This window comes from Haliotis cracherodii, unplaced genomic scaffold (assembly GCF_022045235.1).
Source record: "Haliotis cracherodii isolate W230 unplaced genomic scaffold, xgHalCrac1.p SCAF_4, whole genome shotgun sequence".
NCBI lineage: Eukaryota > Metazoa > Mollusca > Gastropoda > Lepetellida > Haliotidae > Haliotis > Haliotis cracherodii.
In genome coordinates, this window is record NW_027266297.1 from 35,159,707 (window position 1) to 35,173,499 (window position 13,793).

Sequence of the window (13,793 nt, forward strand, 5' to 3'; positions counted from 1 at the left end):
AGCTACAGCACTGAGTGGGTTTTTTAGCCATTGTCAAGTACACTTTGAACATGAAAGGCTATTTGGCTAACCTGTGTTTGACAGAAGAAGTAAAATTAGACTCTGTTTGCATAATAACCTCTTTCCTTATTCTTAAGATGTTTTCAGTTTGTGTATTTTGATGTCAGTTTTCATTGCTTATCATATGTATCCCTGAAACAGTCAAACCAGACCCTATCAGATGTAAACTGTCCTATCTTTGTGTACTAAGTACCATGGGAAAATTGCTGTCTATATTCTATAAAAAAGCTGCAGAGGTACCCAATTATTTCCAGAAATATTCAGTTTTACAACAGCATATCAGCAACCCATGTTTGTTGTAAAAGGAGATTAACAGGATCAGATGGGCAGGCTCTCTGACTTGGCTGAATCAAGTCAGTGCATCCCTATTGCGTAGATCCTTGCTCATCAATGGATTGTCTGGATCAGACTTGATTATTTAAAGACAGCCGTCATAAATATTTCTGAACGCTGTGTTACAAAACAAACAAACAAACATTCTCTACCATTCTACTATAGCTTCCCCTGACAGGAAATAATAACAAGAAACCAAAAACATAATATAATAATAATATTATAATATAATATCAACTGTCCAATTAAATTCGACACAAGCAACAGAAATTCTGTGGTCAGTTGCAGTAAACTACGGTTATAATGAAGTCAAAGGGACCTCTAAAATTAGTTTGTAATAACTGTAGTTTGTTATAAGCATTTATACAGCATATATACAACAAATGGCCCGGGAATAAAAAGTAAGTTTGTCATATCAATCAGTTCGTTATAGTGAGTGAGTGAGTTGGGTTTAACGCCGCTTATAACAGTATTCCGGTTATATCACGGCATGTCAGTTCGTTATGAGCGTGTCCGTTATACACATAGTTTCCTGTACTGGTAAGAAAGATAGAGATGGTAACGTCGCCAGAATAGACCCATGATACACTGGATAATCCTGATATTGAATAATCAATAAAAGCACCCCAATGAAAGTATTGCAACAGGTGTCCCCAATCATAAGGAATTGAGTTTCTTATCTTTTAAACTCTCAACTGTTTACAAAATTGGATCGTTTAACTTGACAGGACATTGTTACACCAACAATCCCTGGATCACAGCTCAATGGCTAGCACTGATTAACTTATACTAAGGCCTGTTGGCAGTCCTTGCAAATGTGATTTTGAGTCATCCAGTATGTCTGCTAACTCAAATATAATGATGCATATCAATAGGCCAGTCAACTATCATCCTAATAACACATGGGTATGTGTCAGCAATATTCCTGCAATATCATGGTGGGGGCCCCAGAAATGGGCTTCACCAGTGTAATACTCATGACATTGTTGACACTTCTTTCTTTGATCCTTCTAGTGATTGATGTTATGAGCAACAATCCATGCTGTCAGGGTACAATGACACACAATCAACCAAGTCACCCAACTTGACCACCCGTTCCATCAAGCCGCCTCTTATAACCAGCACCGGTTGCTGTGGACCAATTCCTACCTGGAATTCCCAATTGGCATTTGTGGCGAATGCTTTAACCCCTAAGAGTCATCCTTGTCGTAAGAGGCGACTAACGGGATCGGTTGGTCAGGTTCGTTGACTTGGTTGATGCATGTCGTCGTATCCCATTTGTGTGGATCGATACTCATGATGTTAATCACTGGATGGATTGTCTGGTCCAGACTCGATTATTTACAGGCCGCCAACATGTAGCTGTAATATTGCTGAGTGTGGTGTTAAACAATAAACAAACAAAGTCATCTAGGAATCCGAACTAAACATCCTTGGCAAGAATATCGGGACATTGTTCAAAATCTCAAATTCTTAATGTCCTTATTTTTGTAAATTCTGAGGAAATGGAAAATTTTAAATTCAAATTGGGAATTTTTTATTTAATTTGCTGCAGACTTATGGCCAAATATATAAGCCTCTGAGCAGGTCTAGATAAATCCCTAAACACCTCAGCTAACCCATCGCTACCATTATAACATAACAGTATCATATGAAAAACTATAAAGTAATGATTGGAATTTCATATATATGCTGCAAGTTGAAGCTTTAATTACCTATAAGATTTTTTGCAGCAGCAAAAGAAGTATTGATTATTCTTTAAACGTAAATAAAGTTGATTGCCAGAAGAAAATACTATGTAAACACAGAGAGGAAAACAGTGTCACATTCCTGCGCTGGAAAGCAACCTCAGGATAACAATAGTTATCTCCCTTACTATTTCTCAACAGAATATCTGCTTGAAACATTCATAAAATCAAAGAATTAAGGTGTAATGTTGTGGCTCTGAACACCTGACCGGCCTTTCATCGATACAGAGGAAGAGGTTTTAACGCTCTGTTTTACATTATTGCTTTAGACATGTTGCAAGCAAATTAATTTCAAATACACTGTTAAAATACTTAAATAATTTCTTTCAATTCTTAACAAAATAATAAGAAAAATTCCAATTTGCTTGGCATTCAGTTTGGAATCCTAGATATGTGTAGAGGGGGGATGTATGCAATGAGTTCTTTCCTACAAGTGAAAACACTGTTTACATCAGACAACACATATCAACAAATTTGAAGTGAACTATGCAAATACATTATATTGTTGTTCAGTGTGACATGTTAAACAAACTATGTAAACACATTGATGAAAACATTGTCACATTCCTGTGCTGGACAACAACCTTGGGGTGACAAAACAAGACTGCAGAGAAACAATAGTTATCTCCCTTACTGTTTCTCAATAGAATAGTACTATGCTACTCATCATTTGAGAGGGAGACTGGGCAATTTCATACTGTTACGTAACTAGGTAACGGCAACTGGTGTACTTTAACTGTGTACTTACTTTTATTAACTGTAAATGAAGCTGAACATGCATTAGTGGCATGGCAATATGGGATACTATTTGTATGACACCATCTTCCAGTAACTAGGCAATATGGGATACTATTTGTATGACACCATCTTCCAGTAACTAGGCAATATGGGATACTATTTGTATGACACCATCTTCCAGTAACTAGGCAATATGGGATACTATTTGTATGACACCATCTTCCAGTAACTAGGCAATATGGGATACTATTTTTATGACACCATCTTCGAGTTACTAGGCAATATGGGATACTATTTGTATGACACCATCTTCCAGTAACTAGGCAATATGGGATACTATTTGTATGACACCATCTTCCAGTAACTAGGCAATATGGGATACTATTTGTATGACACCATCTTCCAGTAACTAGGCAATATGGGATACTATTTGTACGACACCATCTTCCAGTTAGAAGGCAATATGGGATACTATTTGTATGACACCATCTTCCAGTAACTAGGCAATATGGGATACTATTTGTATGACACCATCTTCCAGTAACTAGGCAATATGGGGAACTATTTGTATGACACCATCTTCCAGTAACTAGGCAATATGGGATACTATTTGTATGACACCATCTTCCAGTATCTAGGCAATATGGGATACTATTTGTATGACACCATCTTCCAGTTAGAAGGCAATATGGGATACTATTTGTATGACACCATCTTCCAGTAACTAGGCAATATGGGATACTATTTGTATGACACTATCTTCCAGTTAATAGGCAATATGGGATACTATTTGTATGACACCATCTTCCAGTTAATAGGCAATATGGGATACTATTTGTATGACACCATCATCATCTTCAGGCAGCCAATCACACACATTCATGATGTTAAGTAGTATATACTGAGACCAGATGATTCTAGATCCTGCCCAGAAATGTTGCATGCCAGATGTTGACAATATGAAATACATCAAATATGTCCTGTTAATAGGTAAACACTACACATATATTCAAAGGAATTATTAATTTTACTTGGGAAAAACTCTTATTTGTTTGTTTGTAATCTATCTATATATCTGTCTGTCTGTCTGTCTGTCTGTCTGTATGTCTGTCTGTCTATTTATCTATCTATCTATCTATCTATCTATCTATCCTTAAAGTTAACAATTTATTTATTCATTTAATTATTTATTACATAATTATTTCTGTGTAAATTTTTCAATCTGCTTCAACTCTTATATACTCAATTATTCATCTCAGTTATCCATTAGAAAACATTGTCACATTCCTGTGCTGGACAGCAACCTCAGGATAACAATAGTTATCTCCCTTACTATTTCTCAACAGAATATCTGCTTGAAACATTCATAAAATCAAAGAATTAAGGTGTAATGTTGTGGCTCTGAAGAAGTGACTGGCCTTTCATTGATAACAGGCCCAATACAGGTTTTAACGCTCTGTTTTACATTATTGCTTTAACCATGTTGCAAGCACATTACATCAGACAACACATATCAACAAATTTGAAGTGAAGCACGCAATTACATTTTAATGTTGCTCAGTGTGACATGTTAAACCAGGTTCACGACATGGTGTAGGAGTGAGTGAGTTGGGTTCTAACGCCGCTTTTAACATTATTCCAGTTATATCACGGCATGTCAGCTTAATGTGGGAGGAAAGCCCGTAATGATGCAAGTCTCAGACGTTTACCACTTCGGTGAAACCCACCAGCACGGGTATGGTGCTGACAAACCTAGAGACGTAATCGGGGTAACCGGGATTCGAACCCACAATCATAGGTTTCTGGCATGTCCAGGGGACGCAACTCTGCACAGCGAATCACGGTGCCTTAGACGACTAGGCCACCTGTGCCCCCACATGGTGTAGGAACCATTGTGATGGGACAACGTCATGCACAGCACTATCAGGGCCATGGCAACATGGTGCAGGAACCATCATGATGGGAGAACGTCATGCACAGCACTATCAGGGCCATGGCAACATGGTGTAGGAACCATCGCGATGGAACAACGTCATGCACAGCACTATCAGGGCCATGGCAACATGGGGTAGGAACCATCGCGATGGGACAACGTCATGCACAGCACTATCAGGGCCATGGCAACATGGTGTAGGAACCATCGCGATGGAACAACGTCATGCACAGCACTATCAGGGCCATGGCAACATGGGGTAGGAACCATTGTGATGGGACAACGTCATGCACAGCACTATCAGGGCCATGGCAACATGGTGTAGGAACCATTGTGATGGGACAACGTCATGCACAGCACCATCAGGGCCATGGCAACATGGTGTAGGAACCATTGTGATGGGACAACGTCATGCACAGCACTATCAGGGCCATGGCAACATGGGGTAGGAACCATTGTGATGGGACAACGTCATGCACAGCACTATCAGGGCCATGGCAACATGGTGTAGGAACCATTGTGATGGGACAACGTCATGCACAGCACCATCAGGGCCATGGCAACATGGTGTAGGAACCATCGTGATGGGACAACGTCATGCACAGCACCATCAGGGCCATGGCAACATGGTGCAGGAACCATTGTGATGGGACAACGTCATGCACAGCACTATCAGGGCCATGGCAACATGGTGCAGGAACCATCGTGATGGGACAACGTCATGCACAGCACTATCAGGGCCATGGCAACATGGTGTAGGAACCATCGTGATGGGACAACGTCATGCACAGCACTATCAGGGCCATGGCAACATGGTGCAGGAACCATCGTGACGGGACAACGTCATGCACAGCACCATCAGGGCCATGGCAACATGGTGTAGGAACCATCGTGATGGGACAACGTCATGCACAGCACTATCAGGGCCATGGCAACATGGTGTAGGAACCATCGTGATGGAACAACGTCATGCACAGCACTATCAGGGCCATGGCAACATGGTGTAGGAACCATCGCGATGGAACAACGTCATGCACAGCACTATCAGGGCCATGGCAACATGGTGCAGGAACCATCGCGATGGGACAACGTCATGCACAGCACTATCAGGGCCATGGCAACATGGGGTAGGAACCATTGTGATGGGACAACGTCATGCACAGCACCATCAGGGCCATGGCAACATGGTGTAGGAACCATCGTGATGGGACAACGTCATGCACAGCACTATCAGGGCCATGGCAACATGGTGCAGGAACCATCGTGATGGGACAACGTCATGCACAGCACTATCAGGGCCATGGCAACATGGTGAAACTGACCACATATTTTTTCTCTTTTTCCCACGTCTGTGTGTCTGAGATGGATGCTCTTGGGTGTTGGATGCCGCGGCGGTCATCTGGGAAATCACTCATGGTGATCGGTCATCTGAAATGGATGAAAAGCCCATTACATATGCTTACTGACAAACAGGAATATATTTGGTAAGTGTTGGTTTAAACTGAGCTATAAAATTAAATAAGAAGGTGTTTGGGTGTGAGTGAGAATGGTTTTACGCCGCTTTTAGCAATATTCCAGCAATATCACGGCGGGGGACACCAGAAATGGGCTTTCACACATTGTACCCATGTCGGGTTTCGAACCCGGGACTTCGGCGTGACGAGCGAACCCTTAAACCACTAGGCTACCCGACTGCCCCTGAAGAAGGTGTTTGGAGATGGTTTAATGATGTAGTAGGTAAGAGTGTAAGCAGCTTTGGATTGCATATTGTCGTTTTCTGAATACATTGTCTACTTGACTCCACCCAGTGAATAGTTCTAGTGTTCAAAATCTGCTCATATGTCTGCAGGTCAATATTTTAGTTTGCAAATTAGACAAATAGCATATGCATTTTAAATTTTGGAACGCATGGTAGTTATTTTTGTGGGGGTAGATAAGACAAGAATTTCCGGAATGTTCTAATCAAAACTATTTCAAAATATGATAATCTTTACCAAACACTGTATTAAAAACAAAAGGTCATTCCCACTACCAGTGTCAGATAAAGACATGTCAGCTTATATGAATGTGTAGAAAGTGGATCACTCTTTATGTATGATATATCTTTCACGCTGCATTCGGCTAACATCCAATCTACATGAGATCAAAGTGTAGCATTACAAATACCACCCTCTGCTCCACATAGGGGCCATTGTGAGATGTCCCTGTGTGGAGCTTGGATGATTGTGTGTACACTTAATACTGCTATGTCAAGATCAAAGATGGATGAGGTGTGATGATGTGGGGCTTAATGTCACGTTCAAGATTATTGCACTATATAACGACTTGCATGCACGTACTTGTGTGAGTGCCTGCTTGTACAAGTCTGGACCAATGCTAGCCCTCTGAGATACCATGCAGCAGTTTTACATGGATACCCCAATCAGACACAGTACCCTGACCACAAGCCAACAATCCTTGTTTTAGCCCATTAATGCCAAGCGCCAGGCAGGGTTACAACAAGTAAAGTGTACTTTAAACATCTTTTAACATCTTTTGGTATAACTTGCGGCGGGGATCGAACCACAGACTTCTGTTCTCTGGGCAGACACTCTCTCCACTTGACCACAGATCAAAGATGAAAGAGGGCTACTGTGTTCACTTATGTTAGGCTGTTAAAATGACTTGAGAGTATTGAAAAAATTCTCTCTAAAATCAGGCATGAAAACAGGATCTTAAGATTGTGATTGAGTATGGTTTTACGCCGCTTTTAGCAATATTCCAGCAATATCCCGGCAGGGGGACACCAGAAATGGGCTTCACACATTGTACCCATGTCAGGAATCGAACCCTGGTCTTCGGCGTGACAAGCGAACGCTTTAACCACTAGGCTACCTGACTGCCCAGGATCTTAAGAAAAAATATCCCTTCCTGTGCAACTGTGATTTGTTCAGTCTTTAAGATATATTGTACACCAATTTCACTTTAGCTTGAATTCAATTATCAAAGGTGTCCTGTCAGCATCTTTCTGTTTGTGTGCACGCTACCCAAGTCACAAAGTTAAAATACGAAACAAAAAACAGGATTGTGGGACTGATAAATCTGACACACAAGAAGACTTCTTCTTCCTGCCTGCAAATGTTTTCTCCCGTTGTTTCAGTCATTTTGGCAGGAAATACTCAAAGAGCAGGAAGCATTTCAATGACAATGTAAACATATTTATCATGAGAAGTGGACATTAACTGTCTGTACCATATTGACAGAGAACAAATGATAAGAAAGCATTAAGAAGACACAATATTATTGACCATGCTAATCTATGTGACCACAATAACTTTGCAAAACAAGCTTCATAACAAAATCTTCTAGGTGTTAATGACATCCAGTTGCCAGTACATTGATTATTTCTATTTTCACAGCAACAACTCTCACTCACTTATTATTTAGTTAGTGATTGTTGTTTAATGCCGCACTCAGCAATATTCCAGCTATATGACGGTGGTCTGTCAATAATCGTGCCTGGACAAGACAATCCAGTGACTGACATCAGGTGGCATCTATCTGCACAATTGGGATACGATGACATGCATCAACAGAGTCAAGTTACCGAGTCTTACCACCCATCCCCATTCTTTGCCACTTATGACAAGCAAGACCAGATCTTCACTGATACCGTATTCGATGTAATAAGTTCCCAGGGCGCTCTCAAAATTAGAAATGGGTGCTCTTATTAAAATATTATTTTGGTGAAAAAAAACAGAGTTGAAAGATAAATTTCGTGGTTTATGCTGACAGCCTGATATGTTTATATACGACAGATACATTTTTCCAGAATTTGATTAAGGGTGCATATAACACACGAGTGCGTATTATACGCGAATAAATAATTCTTGTGTACATTGATCAATCTGAAGGAGTGCTAATTGGGATTGTTCACTAGCCAATATAACAGCAAATATCGCCGTGGGCGTTTATTAGAGCGGGGCGCTTATTACGTCGAATACGGTAAATTGTTAGATTGACGAGGATAGATACACTAAGAGGTGCACGTTGCTTGAAGTGAAAAGTTCATAAAATGCCCAATGAAAATCACGTCACACCCAAAATAAACAAGGACAGATTGAGAATAAATAAAGGATGCACTGGTTCTTAGTAGTGTAGATGAAGGAGGTGGATCCAGGATGCTGAAGAAGGCGTCTTCAACAACCCATGCTTGCCGTAAGAGGCGACTACGTTTGTCTTAAGAGGCGACTAACAGGATCGGATGGTCAGGCTCGCTGACTAGATTGATGCATGTCACAATTGCATAGATGAATGCTCATGATCTGAATCACTGGATTGTCTGAATCTAGACTCGATTATTTTTAGACTGCTGTCATATATAGCTTGAATATTGCTGAGTGTAGCGACAACAAACAAATCTGAAGAAGGAGGGATCCACACTGTAGCCTAGTCTCACAGTGACCAAGAACATGATGGACTGACTTGAAAGGTGTCTGTAAAAAGGGGATCTACACTTTAGCCAAATCTCACAATGACCAAGAACATGATCGACTGACTTGAAAGATGCCTGTAAAAAGGGGATCCACACTGTAGCCAAATCTCACAGTGACCAAGAACATGATGGACTGACTTGAAAGGTGTCTGTAAAAAGGGGATCCACACTGTAGCCAAGTCTCACAGAGACCAGTAACATGATTAACTGACTTTAAAAGTGTCTGTAAAAAGGGGATCTACACTGTAGCCAAGACTCACAGTGACCAGGAACATGATACCTTTTAATTCATGCCTCACATGTTTCCCTTTGAAACAGTTTTTCTCATTTTATGTTGATTAGTGCTTTTCCGCCTTTTGATGTGGTATTTATGTGTGTGTCTGCATATTTATCTTAAATCATGAACCTGCTACTTTTTTCTCTTGGCTAACCCAAATTTCCTTTGGAATAACAGAGTATTATCTTGTCTTATAGGTTGACATGGAAGGTGTAGTGTATTGCCATTGTGAGCAATGTTAAGAGTCAGTAGTATCAGCTAGCTCGTGCTATGACATAGTGAACGACGCCATCACTGACCACATGTACTGCAGCCATGACTAAGAATAAACGTGTGTCTTCGTGATTATAGATCTATGCGGAGATAGCCCTCAATGTGAGGCAACATAGAGACACCTTCAGCAGGTGCCAGAAAAAAAGGTCCTGATCCTGCCCTCTGGATCATATTGAACCACCCTAGAGTTGTCCACTGATCTGTATTAAGAGTACAAGATTTTTTAAAAATCTATCAAAGAAGGAAGGGTGTTAGTGGCCAATGTATTGCACCAGATGTTCTTATTATATACTGTGCCATATTAATACTTTACTATTGCAACATACAGGGAAATCATTCACTGTTAACAGTTTTGCAAAAAAAAGTGTGAGAAACAGCATCTAATTTAAAAAAAATATTTTAACCACATATGGATCATCATAAGAAAATATAATAATTTCTTCAGGTCAGTGTTCCATTTATTTATTGAGTAAATGGATAAATATATTTGCATTTGCGTATTTTCCACAATGTTTAAAGTGCAGCGAGATTCCACTAATGGTATCTTACAGTGCTGTGAAAAATGTTTTAACCACATATGGATCATAATAGGAAAATGAAATACTTTCTATAGGTAAGTATTCAAGTTATTGTGTAAATGGATAAATATGTTTGTATTTTTGTTTAATGTGCAGAGACATTCTACTGATTATATCTTACAGTGCTGTGAAAAATATTTTAACCACATATTGGTTCTTCATAATAAAATAAAATAATTTCTTCAGGTTAGTGTTCAATTTATTGAGTTAATGGATAAATATGTTCGCATTTTCCACAATGTCTAAAGTGTAGCGACATTCCGCTGATGGCATCATTATACACATGTAACAGTGTTATGATGTCACACAAACATACATGTCACAAGACCACCTTTGTGGCCTAGTGGTAGAGCGTCCACCCAGAGAGCGGAAGGTCCGGAGTTGATCCCCGCTCGTGTCATACCAAAAGACGTTAAAAGATGGGTCTTGTTACCCTGTCTGGCGAACAGCATTAAGGGTCTAAAACAAGAACTGGTCGGCTCAGAGTCAGTATACTGTGTCTGTGTGGGGTATTCATGTTAAACTGCGGCATGGTATCTCAGTGTGCTAGCACTATAAATCGGCATCAGTCCGGACTAGTACAAGCAGCCCCCCCCAACACACACACGTGCACGCACATCGCTATATAAGTGCAATAATCTTGGACGCGACATAACCCCATTTCACCTCACCTACATGTCATAAATGCAGTGGCGTCATAGCATAAAAACACGTTGCAGCACTACTGCCAGTCAATTTTGTGTAAAAAGGCCATTATTAATATTTTGATAAACTGTAAATCCTGAAACTGATGCATGCACGAAAATAGTGTGAAAAATGTGAGTTCTCCGTGCTTGTATTAATAAAGTGACGTATTATTATCTGGACAGATTGGAGTTTATTGTCCGGTTCAGTCCACATGCCGGAAACAATGACATACAAGGTTGCAATAAACAATGTAGTTAACTCCAGTCAAGTGTGGTCAGCGTGTTGACACAGGTTGCAAATTGATCAAGCTGGTCGCCAACTAGGGCTGGGACGTGTAACTCGGGTACTTCGGTCAGGTGTGTACTGAGAAGGACCTGGGTACCCACAGGACAACCCGGACCCGGATAGTTAGTCATGTGATATATTGTTTAATGACAAAAATGATCTTGAACTATATCACGTTATGTTCGCATTTCTTTCTGACTATGCGACCTGTGAAGATTCGGGGTAGAAGAGGTCTTCACGAACCCATGCTTGCTGTAAAAGGCGACTATGCTTGTCTTAAAAGCCAACTAATGGGATCAGGTGGTCAGGCTCGCCGACTTGGTTGATGCATCTCATCGTATCCCAATTGCGTGGATTGATACTCATGATTTCAATCACTGTATTGTCTGGTCCAGACATGATTATTTACAGACCACTGTCATATAGCTTGACTATTGCTGAGTGCGGAGTTTAACAACAAACAAACAAACAGATCTGACTATGCACACATTCCTTCTGACTTTTATGTGTTTGAATAAAGATAAAACTTCAGTCAACTTCAGTGTATGCATGACCAGATCGTCTTATACGAGTATCTAAATACATTTTATCCAGGGCTAGGGTCAAACTATTCCCAATCGGACATGTTGTACCTATCTCTTGCAACCTACAGCGGGTACCCGGGTAGGGTCGGGTAATAGGGAGGTGGGTACCTGGGTTGTCAACATCCCTATCGCCAACAATACATGAAGGCTTCTTTGTTCTTTGCAAGCTTATAAAATAATCTTATGATTAGAAGCAAAATACTGCTGACTCATGTGGAGAAAGTCTCCAGTACAGTAACAGCATTCATGCTGATGACTACCATACTACTACTACTACTACTACTACTACTACTACTACTACTACTACTACTACATTTGTATGGTGCTTTTTCCATGCTGACTATCATGCTCAAAGTACATCATTAACTCAGTCAATGGATCAGCGTACACTCCAATTTCTACCTCGGCTGCCTGGAGAGTATACAACCCAAGCTGCCTGTGAGGTACTAGAAAGTTAACATCCACATTGTCATCTCATCCTACCGGGTACCCATTCACTGCTGGGTGAAGAGAGGCATATTTCGAACAAAGTCACTTGCCCATGGAGATACCACATATGTTACTAACTTGTGTAACAATACTTTTACAGTCTTTGCTGGTTGACCTGAAATATTTCTCACGTGGAATGTCCTGCTCTTGATGTACTGGAGGTTAGGTTACATGATAGAGGGAGGAGTTACGTCTGTGGTAAAGGTAAGGTAAATCAAACTGTTACAACGCTATACCATATTTGACGTAATAAATGCCCAGGGCACTCTCAAAATTAGAAATAGGGGGCTCTTATTAGATGATAAGTTTGGTGAGAAAGGGAAAGAGAGTTGAAAAGATTGTAAATTTTGTGGTTTATGCTGACAGCCTGAAATTATACAGAAGAAAAATCTGTGCGTATTAAACACGACAGATATATTTGCCAGAATTTAATTAAGGGTGCACATAACACACGAGTGCGTATTATACACAAATAAATAAGTCTTGTGTACAATGATCAATTGGAAGGGATGTTAATTGGGATTGTTCACTAGCCAATATATTAAGAAAAATCGCCGTGGGCGCTTATTACGTCGAATACGGTAATGGAAGTCTTGTGTTGTTGTATGCTGATTAGTGTGTAAATTCCAGAGGTAGGGAAACTCGCATTAATTCACGACACATTTTGGGCTAGGGGTTAGTACCTGCATTATAATAGAGGAGCATTAATTTCACGATTTACAGTATAACGAGTATGGGAGGCATAATTCTTTCAATAAAAACTCCATATTTGAAATAAGCATTCTTTTACAACTGGGACATGGAAATTTGGGCTGGGACGGATAACTTGGGTACTCATTTCGGGTGGGTCCTGAGTAGGACCCAGGTACCCACAGGACTACCCGGACCCGTGATTAGTCATGTGATATTGTTTGATGAAAAAATTTATCTAAAACTCTATGGTTACACTACCAGTCACTAACGTTCGCATCTCTTTCTGACAATGCACCCATTCCTTCTGACTTGTATATGTTTGAATAAAGATAAAACTTCATGCAGTAAACTTCAGTGTATGCATGACCGGATCCTTTTACACGTGTATCTAAATACATTTTGCCAGTGCTATGGTCAAACTTTTCCAAATCCGACAGTTTGTACCTACCGATATCTCTAAATATCTACAACGGGTAACCGGGTAGGGTCGGGTAATAAAGTGGTGGGTACCTGGGTAGTAAGTTTGGACTCGTCCCAGCCCTAATTACAAAACGTTCCTAAAACCAGGAAAATTGAAAACTATTTCAAGAATTTCGACAATACTTCCCTTTGATTTACTGTTAATACATAACCCAACATTT

At 40.3% G+C, this 13,793-nt stretch overlaps 1 protein-coding gene across 1 annotated transcript in view; it reads right to left on the reverse strand.

The window, feature by feature from the left end:
- The window catches only part of LOC139480405 (serine/threonine-protein kinase Sgk1-like), a 140,277-nt gene that overhangs the window by 124,464 nt on the left and 2,020 nt on the right, over nucleotides 1–13,793 (reverse strand). Inside the window, exon 2 of the mRNA XM_071263470.1 lies at nucleotides 6,135–6,240. Coding sequence (XP_071119571.1) covers nucleotides 6,135–6,227 — 93 coding nt within the window. The 5' untranslated portion in view covers nucleotides 6,228–6,240. The remainder of the gene's footprint in view (nucleotides 1–6,134; nucleotides 6,241–13,793) is intronic.